This window comes from Scyliorhinus torazame, chromosome 1 (assembly GCF_047496885.1).
Source record: "Scyliorhinus torazame isolate Kashiwa2021f chromosome 1, sScyTor2.1, whole genome shotgun sequence".
NCBI classification, from domain to species: Eukaryota; Metazoa; Chordata; class Chondrichthyes; order Carcharhiniformes; family Scyliorhinidae; genus Scyliorhinus; species Scyliorhinus torazame.
Window position 1 is genome coordinate 379,812,627 of NC_092707.1, and position 24,719 is coordinate 379,837,345.

The 24,719-nt window shown below is 42.2% G+C and overlaps 1 protein-coding gene across 5 annotated transcripts in view; it reads left to right on the forward strand.

Moving 5' to 3' along the window:
* Positions 1-24,719, forward strand: part of birc6 (baculoviral IAP repeat containing 6) — a 371,663-nt gene that overhangs the window by 318,097 nt on the left and 28,847 nt on the right. For all 5 annotated transcript variants that reach the window (XM_072512201.1, XM_072512210.1, XM_072512218.1 and 2 more), the window contains 5 exons: positions 9,377-9,522; positions 10,757-10,867; positions 17,045-17,262; positions 18,465-18,626; positions 20,789-20,866. In XM_072512201.1, coding sequence (XP_072368302.1) covers positions 9,377-9,522; positions 10,757-10,867; positions 17,045-17,262; positions 18,465-18,626; positions 20,789-20,866 — 715 coding nt within the window. The remainder of the gene's footprint in view (positions 1-9,376; positions 9,523-10,756; positions 10,868-17,044; positions 17,263-18,464; positions 18,627-20,788; positions 20,867-24,719) is intronic.

Consider the following 24,719-nt stretch of genomic DNA (forward strand, 5'->3'; position numbering starts at 1 on the left):
AGTCCTTTACTGGTCTCTGTGGCTGCGGCAGATTTTTTTCCTCTGTGGTCTTAAAATTCCAGAAGTTGAAGCCCATGTGTAACTACATTTGCCAGAGACAATTTATTTTCAAAATGTAATCTGCCTTTGCCAAAAATCGATGATTTTTGCACCGGAGGTCCCTTTCGATCTTCAACAACTCTGTGCTGGCTTTTTTTTTTAAACTGAAAGAGGTCTTAACTTGCTCCACTGACAAGTTCTTCCAGACAACTATTTTGACAGCTTGTGTGCTGCAGAGATTTCAAAAATTATTATCTAGTCACCTGCCCTCTCTCCCCATAAAGAGTTCAGCAAGTCTTTACTTAGCTCATGTGTGTACAGACTGCAGCTATTGTCCCATGGCTTAGGTGATTAGGTTCTGTAATGTCCCAGCCATTAGCTTCTGAAAGATTAATTATCCATCTTGAGATGGGGAAAACACCTCTCCATATAGCTATTATCCTGGTAGACTTCCTACCCCAGCTTGAGAGATAGTCTTCTAGAAGTGGATAGCACAAATGCTTCACAGCTCCAGGGTCCCAGGTTCGATTCCGGCTTGGGTCACTGTCTGTGCGGAGTCTGCACATCCTCCCCGTGTGTGCGTGGGTTTCCTCCGGGTGCTCCGGTTTCCTCCCACAGTCCAAAGATGTGCAGGTTAGGTGGATTGGCCATGCTAAATTGCCCATAGTGTCCAAAATTGCCCTTAGTGTTGGGTGGGGTTACTGGGTTATGGGGATAGGGTGGAGGTGTGGACCTTGGGTGGGGTGCTCTTTCCAAGAGCCGGTGCAGACTCGATGGGCCGAATGGCCTCCTTCTGCACTGTAAATTCTATAAGAAGTGCAAAGTCCAGTACAGTATCTTTTCATGTACTTTTGGCATCAGAAGGTGTGAAATTTTATAAGCATGTCTGGGCATGTCTTAATTGAACTCCGCATTGGATCCTTACAGAAAACTGGTCAGTTGGTAATACCAGGGACAGCCGTCTTTATTTGGTGACATCTTAACAGTTCAATATTCTGAATGAGCAAGTAAACTTGCTCAGAATATAAAAACAGATAGTAAAAGTTTCTACAAATACATAAAACAAAAAAGAGTGGCTAAGGTAAATATTGGTCCTTTAGAGGATGAGAAGGGAGATTTAATAATGGGAGATGAGGAAATGGCTGAGGAACTGAACAGGTTTTTTGGGTCGGTCGTCACAGTGGAAGACACAAATAACATGCCAGTGACTGATGGAAATGAGGCTATGACAGGTGAGGACCTTGAGAGGATTGTTATCACCAAGGAGGTAGTGATGGGCAAGCTAATGGGGCTAAAGGTAGACCAGTCTCCTGGCCCTGATGGAATGCATCCCAGAGTGCTAAAAGAGATGGCTAGGGAAATTGCAAATGCACTAGTGATAATTTACCAAAATTCACTAGACTCTGGAGTGGTCCCGGCGGATTGGAAATTAGCAAACGTGACACCACTGTTTAAAAAAGGAGGTAGGCAGAAAGCAGGTAATTATAGGCCAGTGAGCTTAACTTCGGTAGTAGGGAAGATGCTGGAATCTATCATCAAGGAAGAAATAGCGAGGCATCTGGATGGAAATTGTCCCATTGGGCAGACACAGCATGGGTTCATAAAGGGCAGGTTGTGCCTCACTAATTTAGTGGAATTTTTTGAGGACATTAACAGTGCGGTAGATAACGGGGAGCCAATGGATGTGGTATATCTGGATTTCCAGAAAGCCTTTGACAAGGTGCCACACAAAAAGTTGTTGCATAAGATAAAGATGCATGGCATTAAGGGTAAAGTAGTAGCATGGATAGAGGATTGGTTAATTAATAGAAAGCAAAGAGTGGGGATTAATGGGTGTTTCTCTGGTTGGCAATCAGTAGCTAGTGGTGTCCCTCAGGGATCAGTGTTGGGCCCACAACTGTTCACAATTTACATAGCTGATTTGGAGTTGGGGACCAAGGGCAATGTGTCCAAGTTTGCAGACGACACTAAGATAAGTAGTAAAGCAAAAAGTGCAGAGGATACTGGAAGTCTGCAGAGGGATTTGGATAGGCTAAGTGAATGGGCTAGGGTCTGGCAGATGGAATACAATGTTGACAAATGTGAGGTTATCCATTTTGGTAGGAATAACAGCAAAAGGGATTATTATTTAAATGATAAAATATTCAAACATGCTGCTGTGCAGAGAGACCTGGGTGTGCTAGTGCATGAGTCGCAAAAAGTTGGTGTGCAGCTGCAACAGGTGATTAAAATGGCTAATCGGGTTTTGTCTTTCATTGCTAGAGGGATGGAGTTTAAGACTAGGGAGGTTCTGCTGCAATTGTATAAGGTGTTAGTGAGGCCACATCTGGAGTATTGTGTTCAGTTTTGGTCTACTTACTTGAGAAAGGACGTACTGGCACTGGAGGGTGTGCAGAGGAGATTCACTAGGTTAATCCCAGAGCTGAAGGGGTTGGATTACGAGGAGAGGTTGAGTAGACAGGGACTGTACTCGTTGGAATTTAGAAGGATGAGGGGGGATCTTATAGAAACATATAAGATTATGAAGGGAATAGATAGGATAGATGTGGGCAGGTTGTTTCCACTGGTGGGTGAAAGCAGAACTAGGGGGCATAGCCTCAAAATAAGGGGAAGTAGATTTAGGACTGAGTTTAGGAGGAACTTCTTCACCCAAAGGGTTGTGAATCTATGGAATTCCTTGCCCAGTGAAGCAGTAGAGGCTCCTTCATTAAATGTTTTTAAGATAAAGATAGATAGTTTTTTGAAGAATAAAGGGATTAAGGGTTGTGGTGTTTGGGCCGGAAAGTGGAGCTGAGTCCACAAAAGATCAGCCATGATCTCATTGAATGGTGGAACAGGCTCGAGGGGCCAGATGGCCTACTTCTGCTCCTAGTTCTCATGTTCTTATGTAATATAGTTTGATCAGCCAATTAAATCACAGATTAATAGCCCTCCTGCACAAGGTACATCATCGTGGCACCTCCATCTCACAAGGAAAGAAACACAAATTTCAATGAACGTTTCATTACAGACATCCAAATATTATGAGAATTAAACACAACACATGCACTCTCATTCACATTTTTAATCTAATTGTATCTGTTATGTTTTACAGTGGTTTTTGGTACCAAGATAATCCATTAGACTGTGGATAACATGCTCTTGCATTGCTTTACCCTTTTAGGTTCTAGTCACAAACAAAACTTGTCTTCATTTGTACAGATTAGAATTGTTTCAGGTTTCTGAGTTTGCTTTATTCTCTTTGTATGACAGATAATTTTGTCAGAAATCTTGTCCTTTTTTACCTTGCTGTCATTCCAGATTCACTATCGTCTGAAGGCGTTGGTATTTTTTCATGGCTTGTTAGCTCTCAGGTTGCTGGTTACAGCCAAGCTGCTCTTGATTACCTGTAGTAATGGGGTAGTATTTTGTACTTCTCATTGGTCCTACCTTCATGCTGCTTAACACAGAGGCTCTTGGGTGTGCAAATTTTCCAGATTGCTGGCCTGGTCTGCTTCTGAACCCCTCGCTGTCCACCTCTGTTACCTGGGCCTTTATTCGCTCAAACCCAGACACGTACAATTCTAATTTCTATGAGGTTAGTGGGCTGTCATTTGATTTTGTCTCTTGCAGGAATTCTGGACTGCCGCCCAGCACTTCACTTTAAGTGAATTTTTAGCACTGCTGTCCTGATTGAGGTTTAAAACCCAGTGTGTTTCATTTGGCTTACAATGGTTAACCCGGCATCAGTTTCACTGACATTCTCCTTGTGGTCTCCCTAAGTGTTGTTTGCTTTGGGTATATTCCCTTTCCTTCCTTCCTCTATTTTGGGAATGTGCTTTCCCCTAACCTGTTCCATGGTCCCTGGAATGCTGCTGCTCCCAAGATGATATTCAACTCCTGCTGTACTCCCCTGTAGCTCTTCAGCTGCATGGGGCATCACACTCAATTTTCTTTTGGTCTATTTGTGAACTTCCCTGGTCCCCATTTAAATCTGTCACGAAGGTACCTGCCAACCAGATTACCAGCTTGCTACCTTCATGTTTTTTAAATTTTTGCAGGCCCTTCATGGACTTCTGTTACTTCTGCTGGCCTGGCTTTGACCTTTTTCTCTTCCTCGGCATCTCTCTTAATTCTTTGTATGTGGTGCATAACCTCGAAATTGGCCCTTCCGAGTTTTGTCTCTTCAGGAGAATTTACTGGCTTTTGCCCAATCCTGCATTGAGCAATTTTGTTTCTCCACTTTCTGAGGGAGCAGACATGATGGCGCACAGTTCCATCAGTTTAGCACCCTCCTGTGCAATGGATGACACTCCTTTGAGTCTCAATGGAATATAGAGGAATACATAGAAACGCACAAACGTTAACAAGAAACAAGCCATTTGACCCAATTAGTTTGAGTTGCTATTTACTCCGCTCAAGCAAATTGCACACCGCTTTCCCACAATCCTCAGCCCCTCTCCTTCATTCACCTGTCCAATTTAATCTTGAATGTTAGTGCAATTTCTGGCTCAACAACTAACAATGGAAGTGAATTCCAAAGGTTTGCAGCAGGCTGTATAAAGAGGTTTCTCCTGCTACAGCTAAATCTCATGCATTTAATCTTGTACCTATGGCTCTTTGTTTTTGGTTGCTGAACTGCAGGAAACTGCCTGTTTCTATCTACCCTATCCCACCCCTTCTTAATTTTAAAGACCAATTATATCGCCTTATATTCTGCATTGTTCTAATGAAAAAGATCCAATTTTTCACGTCTTCCTTGTGTATTTCCTCCTAACAGGCAGCATTTTAGAGAATCTCTAAAGTCTCAATATACAGGTTCAGCAAATAATTAGGTAGGGAATTGGGATGTTGGCCTTTAATTGCAAGGGGGTGGAGTATAAAAGTAGAAATGTCTTGCTACACTGTACAGGGCATTAGTGGGACCACACCTAACGTGTGCAGTTTTGGTCTATTTACTTAAGGCGATTTAACTTGCATCAGAGAAGGTTCTCTCGGCTGATTCCTGGAATGACGACATTGTCTTAGGAGGAAAGGTTGTGCAGGTTGGGCCTACACTCATTGAAGTTTAGAAGAATGGCACTCTTATTGAAGCATTTAAGATCCAGAGACGGCTTGACAGGGTGGATGTTGAGGATGTTTCCCCGCCTGTGGGAGTCTATAACTAGAGGACACCGTTTAAAAATGATGCGTGTCCCATTCAAGAGATTTTGCTAGTCTCATATTTCTACATTTTATTTTTTTTTAAAGTAATAGCTGACACTATCTCTATCTTTCTTTAAAAAGAAAACTTCTTCATATATTGCTCTTTCCTTACAAAACTGATTGCAGAACTACTGTTAACTCCTACCCTCTGCTTTCTACCTTCTAACCAATTTGTAATCCAATTTTCTATTATTCCCCATGGCAGGTGATTCATCCCTTCTTTCCACTCATGTACACATCTGCAGGGCCCACCAAATAACCGTAGAACACTAACTATGACTATTTCTCTCAAATAGTTCTCAGTTTTGTTTTCAACCAACGCTATAGTTATAGTCCTCCAGGTGTTTGAGAATTTGTGGGGCATGTCATTGTAATTTCGACACCGTGGGTGGCTCTGTTTTGTGATAGGTACATTACCAATTTCAATTCATCTTATTTACACTCAAACGATCATCTAAATGCATAAGAGCATCCCTTAGTTTGGAATCAATGAACAGCTGGAGAGATTGCATTACTCAAAACAGTAATGGGTTCAAACTGTACTTGTCAGTGGGTGGGGAGAGAGCAGACAGGGGAGAAAATCTCTGTGCAGAATCAAGCGATAGCAATTTGGAATCGTCTCTCACTTAACATCGCTAGTTTTCCTCTGCCAAAGCAAACGATGACTGCAGTTTCCAGCTCCAATGGGCTGGGCTGTCTTTCCCCAGAGTCATCAGAAGTCAGATTTGCCCATTCAGGTGTTGTCCAGCATGTGAAACACAGCAATTCTACCAGCCTCAATTGATAGAACTAGCAAGTGCTGCACATTCAATCTAACCAAGATTCTTCTGCCTTCCCCAGCATGTTACTTGATGGGTAATTTCTTCAGTTCGCAACACCATACAACTGGGCACAACAAATAATGTTCAAGACTACCTTGTCTTGCCAGCACACCTGGTTTCAATTCCGCCCTCTTAACTTTTGGGACTAGTCTTTGAAACTATTTTGTGAAGGGCTGACCATGCCTTTTTTTTAAATTTAGTGTACCCAATTCATGTTTTCCAATTAAGGGGCAATTTAGTGTGGTCAATCCACCTACCCTGCACATCGTTTTTGGTTGTGGGGGTGAAACCCACGCAGACACTGGGAGAATGTGCAAACTCAACATTGACAGTGACCCAGGGCCGGGATTCGAACTCGGGTCCTCAGCGCCGTAGTCCCAGTGCTAACCACTGTGCCATGTGCTGCCTGACCCTGATATATATCTTCCCGATAAATATTAATAGCCCTGACACTGGTGTGCAGGGCATGATTTCAACATTTACGGATGACACAAAGTGTTGTCAACTGTTGAGATACTCTTGAACTTCAAAAGAGCATAGACATGTTGATGGGTTGGGCAGACAAGTGGCAGATGAAGGTCAATGTAGAGAAGTGCGAGATGATACATTTTGGCAGGAAAATGCAGAGAAACAGTATAAAATAAAAGGAAAAACTCTTAAGGAAGTGCAGGAACAAAGGGGCCCCAGTGTATATGTATACAAGTCATTGAAGGTAGCAGGGAATGTTGAGAGAGCAGTTAATAAAGCTTATCATTTTCTAGGTTTTATTAATTGGCACATTGAGAATAAGAGTAAGGAAGCCATGTTAAATTTATACAAGACACTAGTTAGGCCTCATCTGGTGTACTGTGTCCAGTTCTGGGCACCATACTTGAGGAAGGATTTAAAATTTTTTTAAAAAAAATTCAGAGTACCCAATTATTTTGTTTCCAATTAAGGGGCAATTTAATAATCTTTGTCACATGTAGGCTTACATAAGCACTGCAATGAAGTTACTGTGAAAAGCCCCTAGTCACCACATTCCGGCACCTGTTCGGGGGACACAGGGAGAATTCAGAATGTCCAATTCACCTGACATCACATCTTTCGGGAATGTGCAAACTCCACACGGACATTGACCCAGGGCCGGGATCGAACCTGGGTCCTGGGCGCTGTGAGGCAGCAGTCACGTGCCGCCAATTCAGAGAGGGTTGATGAGGGCAATGCAGTGTATACGAACTTCCTAAAGGTATTTAGAGAATGATGGTGAACGGCTATTTTACAGCTTGGGGCACAATGCACAGATAGGGTCAGTACCAGAACACTACTTTTCTTCATTGAATATTAATGATTTGCACTTGACTGTACAGGTCACAAAACCTAGAAGTATTCTGAACTGTGGGGGAGATAATGATAGACTTCAGGGGGCTAGTGAATAGGCTGACACGTACCTGATGAAATTTAGTGCAGAGAAGTGTGAAATTATGCATTTGGTAGAGAGAATGAGGAGAGGCAATGTAAAGAATACAATTCTAAAAAGGTGCTGGAACAGAGAGCCATTGGGATATATTTGCACAAAGCAGAAATTGTTTAAAAAGGCACACTAGATGCTAGGCTTTATAAAGGAAGGCCTATAGTATAAGAGTGTTATGTGGAACCTCTAAAACACTGGCTTAGCCTCAAATGGATTTTTGTGTTCAATTCTGGACTCCGTTCCCTATGAAGGAAGTGAAGGTATTGGAGAGGGTGCAGAAAGAATTATGAGAGTAGTTCCAGGAATAAGCGACTTCAAATAGATTGGAAAGTCGGGATTGTTCTCTTTGAAGAAGAGAACGTTGAAAGCAGATTTGATCTAGGTGTTCAAAATCCTGAGGTGTCTCAGAAGAAATAATTCCCATTGGAGGATGGGTCAAGAACCAGAGGACACAGTTTTTAAAGTGGTTGGTAAAAGAACCAAAGGCTAGGTGAGAAAAGGCGTTTTTAATGCAGGGCGGCACGGTTGCACAGTGGTTAGCACTATTGCTTCACAGCGCCAGGATCCCAGGTTGGATTCCTGGCTTGGGTCACTGTCTGTGCGGGGTCTGCACGTTCTCCCCTTGTCTGTGTGGGTTTCCTCCAGGTGCTCCAGTTTCCTCCCGCAAGTCCCAAAAGACGTGCTGTTAGGTAATGTGGACATTCTGAATTCCCCCCTCTGTGTACCCGAACAGGCGCCGGAATATGGCGACTAGGGGCTTTTCACAGTAATTTCATTGCGGTGTTAATGTAAGCCTACTTGTGACAATAAAGATTATTATTAGAATCTGGAATGCACTGCCTGAGCGAGTGGTGGAGGAAGATTTAGTGGCTTTTGAAAGAGGGAATTGGAAATGCACTTTGAAGAGAAGAAAATTGCAGGACTACGACGAATAGAGCTGGGGCTGAGGGCTACGAGGACTATTGCCATACAGCGAACTGGCATAGACCAATGGGCTCTAAGGTCTCCTGCGTTGTAATCATTCAAAGTACGTTTGTGCGGCACTCTTATAACAGAGTCATTCACTAGACATTGGCTTATAGCTGAATTAATATGTCATAATTAACCCAAAAATCTTGAACCAAGTTTCTGTAAGGACACAAATGCAAACAAAAGTAGAGGATGAAATTGACAGCACTAGTGATCAGCTGTGAAAATTTGATATTGGAGGAAAGAGAATAGAAGCTAAACTGTTTGTGCCAGTGAAGGTGTTCTACAGTTTAAATTCTGTGTCGTGTTTTGTGAAATTGAAGTGCCTCCAAACACTGCACACAGTGAATTTCTTTGAAGAGCAGTTACTGTTAATGTTTAATGGGATTGCAGCCCATTTATATTCCCAGCAGATACATTGGGATTATCAGGCGAGTTGTCTTTAGTTTTAATAAAAGCATTATTGTTTTCTGCCAGCTAAAATCTCTCTTCCAGAAATTATGGGAATAATAGTCTGATCATTTGGGAGTCCACTTACCTATGCATGTAATGCCACAGTTTTCAAATCACAGCAAACTTGAAACAGGAAAATGCCTGTCTGAATGTTGAAAATCTTTGACACTTCATTAATTCACTACTTATGCAAGATTCTGTTGACAAAGACCTGATGAATAGTGGTGTATGTAGAATATTGGATACTGAGAATGATGATTGCTGCATTGAAATGGGTCTACTTTTACAATGGAAATATCTCACGACGTGGATTGGCTTTGCTTACTTAGGTTTTGGGCTGTGGAGATGCTGTTTGACAGCAGTGCTATTGCTTATGATCTCACCTGCATGTGTATTGAGAAAATTGGATGGACAATTTCTATAAGACCCACTAAACGTTACACTTTGGTTCTGACAGATCTAAGAAAGATAAAAGCAAAGCTGGGTCCAAGAGCGATGCAGCAGAAGCAGAATCTGAGGGACTAACGCTGCTTGTACCTGACATCCAGCAAACTGCAGAGATTGTCCAATTGGCCACAACCAGCCTGCGACAGGCAGCGCAAGGTATGGCTCTCAACTTTAATGGTGTATATTTGCAATGTAACTGTTTGACAATAGTTAGATTGATTTGAACACCTAGGTTTTAGTATTAAAAAGCAAACCTTGCAGTATTATTTTTTTTGTGGGAATATTATTTCTGTCATATTTCAGCCTGCTGCTCGCTGTAGAAATGTCAATTTGCACAACTGGGAAATGTGTATAGTGTACCCTCATTTTGATTTGCTGCTTAACCACAAAACTACTCACTTTGGCCACTATCTTCAACAGAAACCTGTGTTGTCTCTTTCTGTCCCTTCCCTCAAGCCATAAACGGAGAACACTCAAATCCAATGACTATCCAATTTCTGCTGAGACTTGCAAAGAAATCTGTTATACAGATTTACAATTGCATTTAACAGACTGCACCATTTTATAAGTTTTATTCTCATCAATTCCGTTCTGCACAGCAATTCATTTTAAATGAAATGAAAATTGCTTATTGTCACAAGTAGGCTTCAAATGAAGTTACTGTGAAAAGCCCCTAGTCGCCACATTCCGGCGCCTGTTTAGCGAGGCTGGTACGGGAATTGAACCGTGCTGCTGGCCTGCCTTGGTCTGCTTTCAAAGCCAGCGATTTAGCCTTGAGCTAAACAGCCCAATGAGTAACAGTTGGTTTATCTCTCCCATGCTTTCTATGTGGGTTTTGACTGCCCCCCACCCTCCAAACTGAATTACGTCAGTGGGCTGTGGATCACTTATCATCTAGCTAATGTACAAGTTCTGCAACAACAACCTGTATTTTATATTCTGTGTAAAATACCTCACAGCTGAGCCCAGATCCTGTCTGCATGCAGTTACAGAAATGGCGGTGGTGATCAGGAGCAGAAATTCCAAGGATGCTGTGGCAAAACTGTCAAGCCTCTGTACCAGCTGATATCCCTGAACTCCAAACACAAGATCAAACTAACGAAAATAAAGAACTCGCATTGCATTTTTATGGCAATTTCGGGGCACATTTCGGCCCGTTGTTTCAGAATTGTACAGGCTATTTATATTTGCAGTGCAAAAACAGGCCTTCAGCCTGACTGAACTGTGTCGCCATTTATGCTCCACACGAGTCTCTTTCCACCCCTGTTATTCCAACCCCCTCTGTATCCTTCTATTCCATGATCCCTCGTGTGCTTATCCAGCTTCCCCTTATTTAAGCCACTGAAATTAGATTTGCTCCAATGTTTATTCCCCGATCCTTTTGTTTCAGAAAAGAAAATTGCAGAATCAACAAAGAAAGCTATGACAAGACCGAGGCCGTTAGCAGTCACGCGCTCTCTAGAAGAAAAATATGTAGCTGCAATGAAAAAACTGCAATTCGGTAAGTTTCATTTAACACACAGCATGTAAAATAATCTGAAATAGGATGCATAGAATTTCCTATGTAGTGTGCTTTATTTAATTGAAGCTGTATTTGTGCTATTCCCCCGACGGCATACTGAGCAAATATAAAATTCCTGCCTCCTCAGTCGCTCAGTAATCAAATATAACTAGATAATAATAATCGCTTATTGGCACATGTAGGCTTCAGTGAAGTTACGTGAAACGCCCCTAGTCGCAACATTCCGGCGCCTGTTCGTGGAGGCCGGTACGGGAATTGAACCGGCGCTGCTGGCATTGTTCTGCATTACAAGCTAGCTGTTTAGCCCACTGTGCTGAACCAGCCCCATTGATATTGATGTTGTGTCAGCACCCTAGGCTCTGGAGCGAAAAGCACTCCCCAGGGTTCCATCTGTTGACTACCATCCAGGAGGTGTGCGGGCAATATTCTAACTGCGCTGTTACAGCATCAATCCACCTGAATGGATTTTTGAGTGAGAACCTGAAGGGCTATTGAAAACTACAGAATTTTTAAATTTCATCTTGAGATGGTTGTTGCCTTCAGGGGGGAGAGGAACAGGGAGATTTTAAACAAAGCCCAGAAATTCTGCTTCATCTTTTTAACAGTGAATGGAATTCTCTAAATCATGCTCGTTTGGGGCATTGCATTTTAAATTTATTGCTTGAATTTATTTGGTTACAAATTCAACATTCTGAAACGCTGTTAAGTCGGTAAAAAATTTCACTGCCTGACCTTTAAGTACCCATCGACCATATACGTATTTGAAAATGTCCCCTGTAAGTTGTGTGATTGCATAGCAATCTGGAACATACCACACAATACAACAAAGAGAAATTAGAAGGAAAATGAATAATCACTATAAATGGTAAGCGTCTTTGCAACTTATTCTGTGTTTGAGCATAGTATTCGTGTTTTTTTGGAGCACGCTAGGGGCATTTCGGGCATGATTCTCCGAAATGGAGACTAAGTGTTCCAAGCTTTTCCCCGCCCCACAGGCCGCCCCCCGACCCTACGCGCAGAGTTCCCGCCGGCTGCGATCAGGGGTGAACGGCGCCGGTGGGACTCTGCCGTTTCCGCTCGGCCCGTGCGGGCCGGAGAATCGGCAGCCCGGCCGTGGACAGCGGCCCGCGATCGGCGCCGCGCTAAACGCGCCGGCGCAAATGGCGCCGATTCTCCGCACCTCGGAGAATCGCACGCCGGCGTGGCGTGGCTGCGGCGATTCTCCGGCCCACCGCGGGGCTGGGAGAATCGCGCCCTTCATCTTTCTGATGAATAAAAGCGAGTCATCTGTAGACCATGTTTACACTGGGAATTATTTTTTACTTGGTGCGTTTAAAAATCATGTGATTGTTTCAAAATAGGCAGAAAACCTTGCTGTGTTTTGAGAAAATGATTCTTCAGACTAAGTGCCAGATAATGAAATAAATGTTAAACATCTGAACAGTGAGAAAATAAAATTAAAATATTGAGAGTGGTTACAGAGCAGTGATTAATCGACTGCTCTTTAAAGCAGCTGACACAGTTTTTCTTCCCCTGCCACCAAGACATCGAAATAATTATTACTGTCCAAATCCTTATTGTACCCTGAGGAACATGGCACAGGCAATAAAAGGCCGGCAGTATTTAGAACATCTTGGCTGAGTATGCAGAATTTGCTTCCATTTATTATGGTGCATTAAATGTTCATCCACCAGTGTTTCCCACCGTGTACCTAACCATGTTAGATCTGTAGTCAAAGGAAGTTTTTTTCTGCAGCAGATCAGCCTGGTGTATAGGTGATCCTGAGCTCGCTGAAGAGGGTTTTAAAATGTGCAGCCTAATCTTTGTCAGTGCAGATCTGATACTATAAGCAGTTTTGTGACGACAGGCTAATTTCTGAAGATTGATTAACTTTCCAAATATTGTGCCCCCCAAGGAGATTGCCAAAATGAGATGGACCGTATTTCTTTTCTACTCAAACTTGTGGATGACCTATTTGATTTATTTCATAATTGTGTTGTATTGGTCCTAGCTCTTTGCCAATAATGCTGTTTTAACAGGTTGTTAGGGGAGTACATGAGAGCAGCTTCGATATGGGGCTTAATAGGATAGATATTGAGATGTTAATTTCCCTGGCTAGGGAATCAAGAACTCGGGGGCACAGTCTTGGGATAAGGGCCGATCATTTGGGACTGAGATGAGAAATTTCCTCATTCAAAGGATTGCAAATCTTTGGGATCCTCTAACCCAGAGGGTTGTGGGTGCACCGCCACTGAATATATTTAATTTAATAATCTTTATTGTCACAAGTAGGCTTACATTAACACTGCAATGAGGTTATTGTGAAAAGCCCCTAGTCGCCACATTCCGGTGCCTGTTCGGGTACACGGAGGGAGAGTTCAGAATGTCCAAATTACCTAATAGCACGTCTTTTGGGGCTTGTGGGAGGAAACAGGAGCACCCGGAGGAAACCCACGCAGACCCAGGGCAGCACGGTAGCATTGTGGATAGCACAAATGCTTCACAGCTCCAGGGTCCCAGGTTCGATTCCGGCTTGGGTCACTGTCTGTGCGGAGTCTGCACATCCTCCCCGTGTCTGCGTGGGTTTCCTCCGGGTGCTCCGGTTTCCTCCCACAGTCCAAAGATGTGCGGGTTAGGTGGATTGGCCATGCTAAATTGCCCATAGTGTCCAAAATTGCCCTTTGTGTAGGGTGGGGTTACTGGGTTATGGGGATAGGGTGGAGGTGTGGATCTTGGGTAGGGTGCTCTTTCCAAGAGCCGGTGCAGACTCGATGGGCCGAATGGCCTCCTTCTGCACTGTAAATTCTATGATAATCTATGACACAGGGAGAACGTGTAGATTCCACACAGACAGTGACCCAAGCCGGGAATTGCTGCCCATTGCTACTGTGCCGCCCATTTAAGGCTGAGATGGACAGATATTTGGCTTGACAGGCCACATGGTCTACTCCTGCACATTTTGATCTTGTATAGATTGATTCTTTATTGTAGTTATTCTTTTGTTGCACCTGATCATCATTTAACACACATATCTGAGATTCAAAACTTGTGTCGAAGTGTTGTGGGTACATATGCATTTCATCCTCTATATTCTATTATTCTGTGCCACATACATGTTGAATTGCATATCATCACCTGATGCACCTCTAGCTCTGCTTAGCTAGCGTTGAATGGTCTTTGTTGCCTCTACCAGCAACTATTCCAATGCTCTCTTATCATCTTAAACCCCACCTTCCTTAAACTTTAAAACCCTGCCGATCATGTCTTAATCTGATACAAAGTCCCATTGAACCGTCGCCCCCAGTCTCGTTGACCTATGTTGGCTCCAGACCACCAAAGTCTCAATTTTAGAAAAACCCCCAGCAATAATTCTCACCCTCATGTTTTAAATTCCTCCACAGCCTTGGGCAGCACGGTAGTACAGTGGCTAACACTGTGGCTTCACAACGCCAGGGTCCCAGGTTCGATTTCCCTCTGGGTCACTGTCTGTGCGTAGTTTGCACGCTCTCCCCGTGCCTGCGTGGGTTTCCTCTGGGTGCTCCGGTTTCCTCCCAAAGTCCAAAATACAGGTTAGGTGCATTGGCCATGATAAATTGCCCTTAGTGTCCAAAAAGGTTGGATGGGGTTATGGGTTACGGCGATTAGGGTGGAAGTGAGGGCTTAAGTGGGTCGGTGCAGACTCACTGGGCCGAATGGCCTCCTTCTGCACTCTATGTTCTATGTCCTCCCCTGCCGCTAAACTCCATCCTACAACCCTGCAAGAAATCTGTTCTTCCAACTCTGGTCACTTGTGCATACTCCACTCCCTTTGCCTAATGTTGACAGCAGTGCCTTAAGGCCTAACATCTGGAATTCCCTACTTAATCGTCTCCACCTCTCTTTCCAACGTGACGATGTTCCTTGAAACCTACCTAGTATTTCCTTGTTTGGCTTGGAATCAATTCTTGTCCAATTACACTCCTGTGAAGTGTGTTAAGGGTGCAATATAAATAATAATTGTTGGTGTTTTACCTGTGCAATGAGGTGGAATTTGGCTTGCCTTTCTCTAGCTGTAATCTCAAATTGGGCAAAATATTAAATCAAGTTTCTTTCTCAACCCAGCAACTGGTCGGATGTAGTTCAGTTTCATATCATTATGATTCAGATAGATAGAAATTATATTTTTTGTACACATTTAAGATTAACAACACAGCCTATCTTTCCCAATGACTTAAATCTGTTGTGAAAATTTGCTAAAGGTGTAATGAGAAAATTGTCACCTTGGGAAAAACCATTCACTAGAAACCACTCTATTCAGGCATATTGTTTTATATAGTACGAGCACCCACATAATGTAACCCATAATGTTTTAATGAACAGGTGTTTTGAATTCTCCCTCAGTGTACCCGAACAGGCATGTAGTCTGGCGGATTTTCACAGTAACTCCATTGCAGTGAAGTGTAAGCCTAGTTGTGACACTAATAAAGATTAATTAATTAATTTTGTGTGAGCATATGAAGGATGTGTCTAATAAGCATTTGGATTTTCTCAACTTCTCATAAATGAGATTTATGCAATCGTAACTTCATGGAAGGTCATCTGGTCTGTGATTCAAGTTGTAGTAAAACAGGAAATAGGAGTGGGAATAGGCCATTCGACCCCTCAAGCCTGCTCTACCATTCAGCTAGATCATGTCTGATCATCTTTTTCAATGCCATTTTCCCCATATCCCTTGATGTCTTTAATATCTAGAAATCTCTGCGCCGCTGAGGACCCAGGTTCGAATCCTGCACCTAAATCACTGTCCGTGTCAAGTTTGCATGCTCCCCCCATGTCTATGGGTTTCACCCCCAGAACCCAAAGATGTACAGGTTAGGTGGATAGGCCACACTAAATTGCCCCTTAATTGGAAAAAAAATAAATAATTGGGTACTCTTTTATAAAAAAAAAAAAAAAAAAAAAAATTTTTTTAATCTAGAAATCTCTCAATCTCTGTCCTGAATATACTATGTGACCCCTCTGAGGTAGAGAATTCCAAAGGTTCATCACACGAGTGAAGAAATTCCTCATCTCAGTCCTCGACTGTCTGTCCCTTACTCTGATATTGTGTACCCTGGTTCTAGACCCTGCCTCCCAATCACGGGAAACATCCTTCCAACATCTTAGTGCTGAGAAATAAAGCTTAAAGTGAACATAATGGGAAAAGCTGGAATGTACAGTGTTTTATTTTTAATCCCCTGAGCCCTAAATATGTACCCAGTGATGATCCTTTATTTTTACACCCATTGGCTGTAATGTTCTAATCCAAATTCTTTAAAACATTTTCAATCCAATCCAATCCAAAAAAAAGCTTTTTTTTAAAAATTTACCCAATTATTTCTTTTTCCAATTAAGGGGCAATTTAGCGTGGCCAATCCACTTAACCTGCACATCTTTTGGGTTGTGGGGGCGAAACTCACGCAGACATGGAGAGAATGTGCAAACTCCACATGGACAGTGACCCAGGGCCGGGATTCGAACCCGGGTCCTCAGCGCCGTAGGCGGCAATGCTAACCACTGTGCCATCGTGCTGCCCTCTACAGCACAAAGCTTCCGAGTTGATATGAAACTGAGCTACCTGGAGATACCATTACTCAGGTTGCTATGCAAAGTGACTGGATTTCCATTGGAATTTTAAAGCTGTTCTCCTGCAATATGGCTATATTGTGCGAGAGCTAGAGAAACCTGTGTTTCTTGCTGGTATTCGTATCCGAAAGTGAAAGTCTACTAGTTTTCTAGAAATGCCAGTGTTAAGTCGGTGATTTCCATTTCAGTTTGTGAATTGAAGTGATTCTGAATCTGACGATCACAATGATGGAACTGGATATGCATGCTGAATGAAAAAGATGGTTAGGATTATTACATGGAGTGTCATGTTAGTAATGTTAGTAAAACAATAAAGAAGAATAGACGAAATAGAAAATATATGGCACAGAAGGAGGCCATTTGGCCCATTGAATCTGTGCCAGCCACAAAAGCCTCATCCCACTTTCCAGCTCTTGGTCTATCACCTTGTAGGTTACAGCACTTCCAAGTGAATGTCCATGTAGTTCTGCTCATTTCATCGGTTAACTATGTTCTGAATCCAAAACGTAATCTCAAATTTATTCCTGTACTTAATCGTGTTTTACTTTTTAGATACTGCTGAGATGGTCACAGAAGATGATGATGGAAAATTGGTCTTTAAAGTAAATTACCATTACATGTCTCAGGTGAAGAATGCTAGTGATGCTAACAGTGCTGCCAGAGCTAGACGCCTTGCCCAGGAAGCTGTCACACTCTCAACATCTCTGCCTCTTTCCTCTTCATCCAGTGTGTTTGTGCGCTGTGATGAGGAGAGATTGGATATCATGAAGGTAAATGCAAAATACTGAAGCTAAAATAGCTATGACGTGCAGACGATGAGCTGACTGGTCTCTCTGCACCATAGATTTTCTATGAGCTTTACCCAATACATGGGTAAATCGCTGAGGAGTAAATCTCAAATTTTGCTGCAAGTTTATTCAAAATGTTAATTGTTCATTATGAACCATCATGTATTTGAAAATAATGAATGATGATTGTACTATCGAAAGAGACTTTGAACAACATGCCAAGCTTTTATGACTGAGAAAGCACATCTGCATCAGTGACTCTGGCCACACTCTCGCACCTTTGTCACCAGCTGCAGATGGACATTTGGTAACTAGTCACCTGCTTGCTCTCTTGGCCAGAGCATTTGTTGCATGTGGTGACTTAAACTAAGGCTGAGTGAGAGAGTGTTACATTAAATGACTTGCAATAAAGAAAAATAAACATTATTTTGAATTAAGTTTGAAGGGTTTATTTCACTTTCCATTTATTATTGAATTGCTAATCAGGACAAAAGCCAAAATGTTTTCAAGGGTAAATAAAACATTAACTTCAAACTGTGGTGGACTAAGCTTTGTAACCATCTGGTACTGGCACATTGAGCCACACCATTTATATAAAAATCCACAAAATCTAATTTACTCCATTTTGAAAGAAGTTTAGACCCCCAGAAAATCCTTATACGATCTTCTTTCCTATATGAAATCCAACTGCTTTTCACAGTGTAAAAAAAAGTATGGAACCGGACACGATGAAAGATCTGATTTTGGAAATTCCTGCATATTGGGTTTTTGTTAGCAATTGGATTCATTATGATCAGTTTATGGAGCTGTTATAAATCAGGTTTATGACTGCACGGTGGCACAGTGGTTAGCGCTGCTACCTCATGGCACCAAGGACCTGGGTTCGACCCCGGCCCTGGGTCACTGTCCGTCTGGAGTTTGTACATTCTCCCTGTGTCTGCATGGGTCTCACCCCCACAATCCAAAGATGTGCAGGGTGGGTGAATTGGCCATGCTAAATTGTCCCTTAATTGGAAAATAATGAATAGAATACTCTAAATTTATAAAGAAAAAAAATGAATCGGGTCTATGTAGTCATCTCCTTGCATGCGCATACATCAGCTTTCTTTTAAACTTTGTATGGTAAACTGCCAATGATTTTAGCAGAATGAGTGTTTTTGATTATTCTTTCCTCCTCCCGTCAGGTTCTAATCACAGGACCATCCGATACACCTTATGCAAATGGCTGTTTTGAATTTGATGTATATTTTCCCCAAGATTATCCAAACTCCCCTCCACTTGTAAACCTGGAAACCACGGGAGGGCACAGTGTACGATTTAACCCAAACCTTTACAATGATGGAAAGGTAAGGAAATACATTGTAGGTTATTTGTGTTCAAGTAAAGCTGGATTTGTTCAGAAATCCTGAAAAGGGATCTTTCACTTTGTACACCAAAGATAAGCTTGTACGTGCATGAATTTAAACTGTGTAAGGTAATGCTGTGAAATCTACTTTAAAGGCCAGGTTTTAGGATTAAGAAAGCATGTGAGTTTCCAAGTAACAAAATTATTTTATTGACTAAATCTGTAATGAAGAAAAGGATGGCATCATTGAAGTCAATTTTTAGTATCCGGCTTTTAGAAATATGTGAAAGGAATGCATAAAATGATCTTTTTTATGATTTGTATTCCAAATGTAGAAACTGCATTTTGTGGTAATAGGTTTTTGCAGTTTTGGGTCAATTTTTACTGCTGGCATCTTTCTCACTAATTCAATAGCAACACAAGGGGAAGAAGGATTAGATCACTGATGTCTGGATATTCTTCATACACAAAGGGCGGAATTGAATCGAAGCATAAGGGGTCGTCTTATCACCGGTTGGAGAACCAGCAAGAGCCCTATGTCACTTCCTTTGGCCCATCATATTAAATGTTAATCAGGCACTTATTTGGACAGTGGTGGGCCTTCCCGGGGATGAAGAAATCCACCTATTCCACCCCCAAGAGCTGCCAGCCAATCGGAGGCCAGCATCTGTCTGTTACAGTGCACCCACCAGCGGCCCAGCATCAGCGAGGGACCCAAGACACAGATCACTGAGGCAGGATGGGAACGTGTGAGGGTGGAGAGGGGTCGGCAGCAAGGGCAAGGGTGTGGCTTTCAGTGGTCCTGCCTCCTTCCTGACGCAGAGTCCCTTGATTAAGTACTGCCTGACAACAAGGGAACCTATAAGCATACTTATTTATTTATTTATAATTTAGAGTACCCAATTCATTTTTTCCCTCTAATTAAGGGGCAGTTTAGCATGGCCAATCTACCTACCCTGCACATCTTTGGGTTGTGGGGGTGAGACCCACGCAGATACTGGGAGAATTTGCAAACTCCACGGACAGTGACCCAGAGCCGGTATCGGACATGGGTCCTCAGCGCCGTGAGGCAGCAGTGCTAATGCCTAAAAGCATACCTGACAGGCAAGAAAGCAGTGGGGTCCCTACCCAACACACTCCCATCCGATTAAATGCCTCTCCGCCTCTAAACTTGTTTCGGAGGGGGCATTAAATTCCGACCAAAGAAATCAATGATTAAAATGGATGCCTGGAAAATGTGTGGTAGCATAAACCTTGAAGGCATTTGAGGATCTGTTGGATTAAATAATGGAGGAAGGGTGGCACAGTGGCTAGCACTGCTGCTTCACAGTGCCAGGGATCCAGGTTTGATTCCAACCTTGTGGCTGTGTGGATTTTGCACATTCTTCATGTGTCTGCGTGGGTTTCCTCCGGTGCCCCCGTTTCATTCCACAGTCCAAAGATGTGCACGTTAGGTTTATTGGCCTTGCTAAATTGCCCCATAGTATCCAAAAGGTTAGGTGGGATTGCAGCGATAGGTGGGGTGTAGGCTTAGGTAGGGTGCTCTGTCAGAGGGTCGGTGCAGACTCGATGGACTGAATGACCTCCTTCTGCACTATTGGGATTTTATAATTCTATGAATTCCTATGTTTTTTTCAGGTTGAAGTACAATGAACAAAAAATAGGAATATGCCATTTGGCCCCTCAAGCCTTTCAACTCTTCTTTAATCTCAATTCCATGCCCGTTCTCCATATATCTTGCCTTTGTACTTCCCAATGGTTCTCGCTGATGCTGGTGGGTGCACTGTAACTGGTTTGCCCTACCAGTGGGAATTATTCTTCATTATTTTAAACTGCGCTGTTGTAACAACTCTTAAACTTGCGACATCAAGGGATTAACCTACGATTACCTCCTTTCATAGCTAAGATAGTCACGTGGTCTTCCACATTGGCACTTATCGGTCAATTTCATTCTGTGTTGCTGGTGCAAGATGACACTCGAGCTGTAAAATTCAAAAATCATCAAAAATAATGTGCTGTTGTTTGTTGGATAAATCAGTGGCCAGTTGCTCACAGAATATGTTGATGTGAAATTCTGCAAAGTCCCACAGAATCCTTGCACACTTATTTTTACACATTATTTATTCATATCTCTGACTCTGGTATGATGTTCCTTTTTTCCAGGTCTGTTTAAGCATTCTCAACACCTGGCATGGAAGACCAGAGGAGAAGTGGAATCCTCAAACATCTAGTTTTTTGCAAGTAAGTAGAGAGTACTTGCTATTCATTTAGGGTGGAATTGTCTTAGAAAACAAACAAATTCTTAAATCTAATGACGAAGAGTCATATTGAACTCAAAAAATGAATTCTGTTTCTCGCTCCACAGATGCTGGCAGACTTGCAGAATATTTCCAGCATTTTCTGTTTTTATTTCGGATTCCCAGCATCCACAATATTTTGCCGTAATTAAAATCTAATGATGTTGTTCATCCCGTCAGCAGCAAGTGTTAACATTTCAGGAAATGCAGAATTTTGACAACTTGTACTTGTGCAAATTTAATTTGCTCGGTGTTGCCAAATGTTATACGTCCAAGTGCCTTGTCCCTGTAGAGGTGCACAGAACTAAAATTTGACAGATAAATTATGTATGGTTTGGTACAAGGGGTATCGTTTTTAAAATCTAAGGATTTGTATTTCACTATTTTTTTCTAATTAGAAAGTAAGAAATGGAGTGGATGTTTTTTTCCGCAATGCATTGGATACTAGCGTATCTCATGGGCCAAATCTGGAACTAATTCAATTAATTCACAGCATGTAACTAATGTTATTATCAGATTTGATCTCCAACACGGAACAAAAACTTGATTTTTTTAATTGCTGCCCCCATTGTTTTGACACCCTGCACAAAATACTTCACAGCTTTTTCATAATGTTGACCTTGAAAGAGTTGGGTCAAGAACTATGATACCGTTTGCTAGTTTTACAGAGGCTAGGAAGAGCTGCCACTTTCTAATCTTTGCAAGTCTACAGCAGCCCATTGTTGAAGGAAGTTGATTGAACATCAACAAAACTGACTGAAAATAATTTGTGACTATCCATGAAACTGAGTGGAATATTGGAATTGGGGGTCACATACTGGCCTTCATTCAGATTTGGATTAAACATTGTTTATAAATTACTGTCAGCCTTTGTCCTATAGTTATATAGTTTACTTGCGTCTTAACAACTCAACCCCTTCAAAAAAAAATATTACCTGCTTCTTAGAAATTATGAATTCACAAGTTCAGGCTGAGCCTTTTCTGAAGATATTGAAAACCTGTTTTTCACCAAGCATGTCGCAGAGTTTTAACATAGAAGTGTAATTTCTTGACCCAAGACTTTTCAACAAGTGGACCCACAAGGAAAACTGATTTAAGAAGAACATCTAGGTTGTTATTCACATTGTGAAACTAGGGAATTCATCTGCATCATTTGGCATCCAGTACAGTTTGCCTAACTCTGGCCAACTTGGAAAATTTTAATGATGCCAGGTGCAGAAGACTTGTTATTTTTGTCCCTGGGATCTGGACAACACTGATGATCCTTGATTTACTATCAAGTGTGACATTTGACCTTGGAAGTGCTGTGTCAAGAATTATGATGCAATCTGCTGGTTTTGTAATAATTAGAAGTAGCTTCAGCTTTCTTATCTAATGAAGTTGATTGAATTATTTGAGGAAGTGACAGAAGCAGTCGAAAGGGAATGTTTACTGATGTAGTTTATTTGAACTGCAGGAGGGATTCAATAAGATTCCACATAAGAGACTGTTAGCTAAAATTGAAGTTCATGAAATTGAAGACAAATAATTGACCTGTTTAGGAGATTGGTTAGGAAGTAGGGGGAATGGGTATTTACTCTAATTTGAAAGAAGATTAGTGCCCCATGTGAATCTCTTGGGGCCTCAACTATTCATTGTATTTATTAATGACTTGGATAGCAATTAGAGAGCTGTTCAACTTGGGACAAAATGCTGTGGATGCCGGAAATCTGAAATAAACCTACATTCTTGAAATACTGAGCACGCCTTACGGCATCTGTGAAGAAAGAATCCGAACTAATGTTTCAGTTCGGTGACCCTTCATCAGAAAGACTGGTACTATATAAAATACTGTAGCTGTGAGCGTAAAATTGCGAAGAGATATTGACAAAATAAGAAAGAGGGTGAAACTGACAGACAGTTTAATACCAATAAGTGTTGGGTGGCATAGTGCCACAGTGGTTAACACGATTGCCTCACAGTGCCAGGGTCTCGGGTTCAATTCCAGTCATGGGTCACTATCTGTGTGGAGTTTGTACGTTCTTCCCCCTATCTGCGTGGGTTTCCTCCGGGTGCTCTGGTTTCCTCCCACAGTCCAAAGATGTGCAGGTTAGGTGGATTGACCATGCTAAATTGCCCCTTCATATCCAAAAAGGTTAGGTGGGGTTACTGGGTTACGAGTATAGGGTGGGGGCATGGGTCTAGGTAGGGTGCTCTTTCAGAGGGTGGGTGCAAACTCAAAGGGCTGAATGGCTTCCTGCGCTAGGAATTCTATGAAGTGTGAGGTCATTCATTTTGGACCAAAAGGGATAGCACAGAGCATTATTTAAATAGTGAAAATCTAGGAATGGTGGCAGTCCAAAGAGATTTATGGGATTTATGTACACACAGCACCAAAATGCAGTAGTCAGGTACAAAAAAATCATTTTAAACAAATGGAATGTTATCCTTCATAATTAAAGGGTTGGGTGTAAAGGGAGGTAGGTTTTGCTCCAGCTGGATCAAACCCTTGTTAGGTCACATCTGGAATACCATACACACCCCATCTGAGAAACAATACGCCCCTCTTGTAAGGAGTGCAGTGCAGATGCACTAGAATGTTACCAGGGTTTCAAGGGTTGGATTGGGGAGAGATTGCATTAACTAGGCATTTGTTACCTGCAACATGGAAGGTTAGTGGGTGATTTGATTCAGGTTTTAAGGATTTTAGAAGAAACTTAAGGTAGATAGCAAAATTTTCTGCTGCTGGGGAAATTATGACAAAGCTTGAAAATCAGCACCAGGGGCAGCAAGGTGGCTCAGCGGTTAGCACTATTGCCTCATAGCGCCGAGGACCCAGGTCCGATCCCGGTCCTGGGTCACTGTCAGTGTGGAGTTTTTACGTTCTCCCCATGTCTGCGTAGGTCTGACCCCCTGTCCCCCCCAAAAAAAACCCAAAAAGATATGCAGTGTAGGTGGATTGGCCATGCTAAATTGTCCCTTTATTGGAACAATTAAAATAAAAGAAAATCAACGCCTGCCCATTCAGAGGAAAAATTCAGAAACACTTCTTCACACAACATAACAATTTGCATTTATATTACCTCTTTAACACGAGGGTGGTAGCAGGGTGGAACTTTCTCTCTTAAAATGCAGTAAATGCTTGCTTAATTCATAATTTAAGTTTTTGCTGGAAAAGGGTATAAAAAGATATGGATCCAAGGCAGGAATTGAGATAACTGATGAACCAAGATCACATTGAATGATAGAATAGGTTCAATCAAGGGGCTGATTGGCCTACTCGTATTCCTTTTTTTTTAATGAAATATTTTATTGAAAATTTTTGGTCAACCAACACAGTACATTGTGCATCCTTTACACAATATTATAACAACACAAATAACAATGACCTATTTTATAAACAAAAAATGAATAAATAATAAATAACAAAAATGAAAACTAGCCCTAATTGGCAACTGCCTTGTCACAAGTAACACTCTCCAAAAATATAATTTAACAGTCCAATATATAATTATCTGTAGCAACGACCTATACATACTATACAGTATATATTAACAACCCTGAGAGTCCTTCTGGTTCCTCCCCCCCCCCCCCCCCCCGATCCTGGGCTGCTGCTGCTGCCTTCTTTTTCCCATTCCGTCTATCTTTCTGCGAGGTATTCGACGAACGGTTGCCACCGCCTGGTGAACCCTTGAGCCGACCCCCTTAGGACGAACTTAATCCGCTCTAGCTTTATAAACCCCGCCATGTCATTTATCCAGGTCTCCACCCCCGGGGGCTTGGCTTCTTTCCACATTAGCAATATCCTGCGCCGGGCT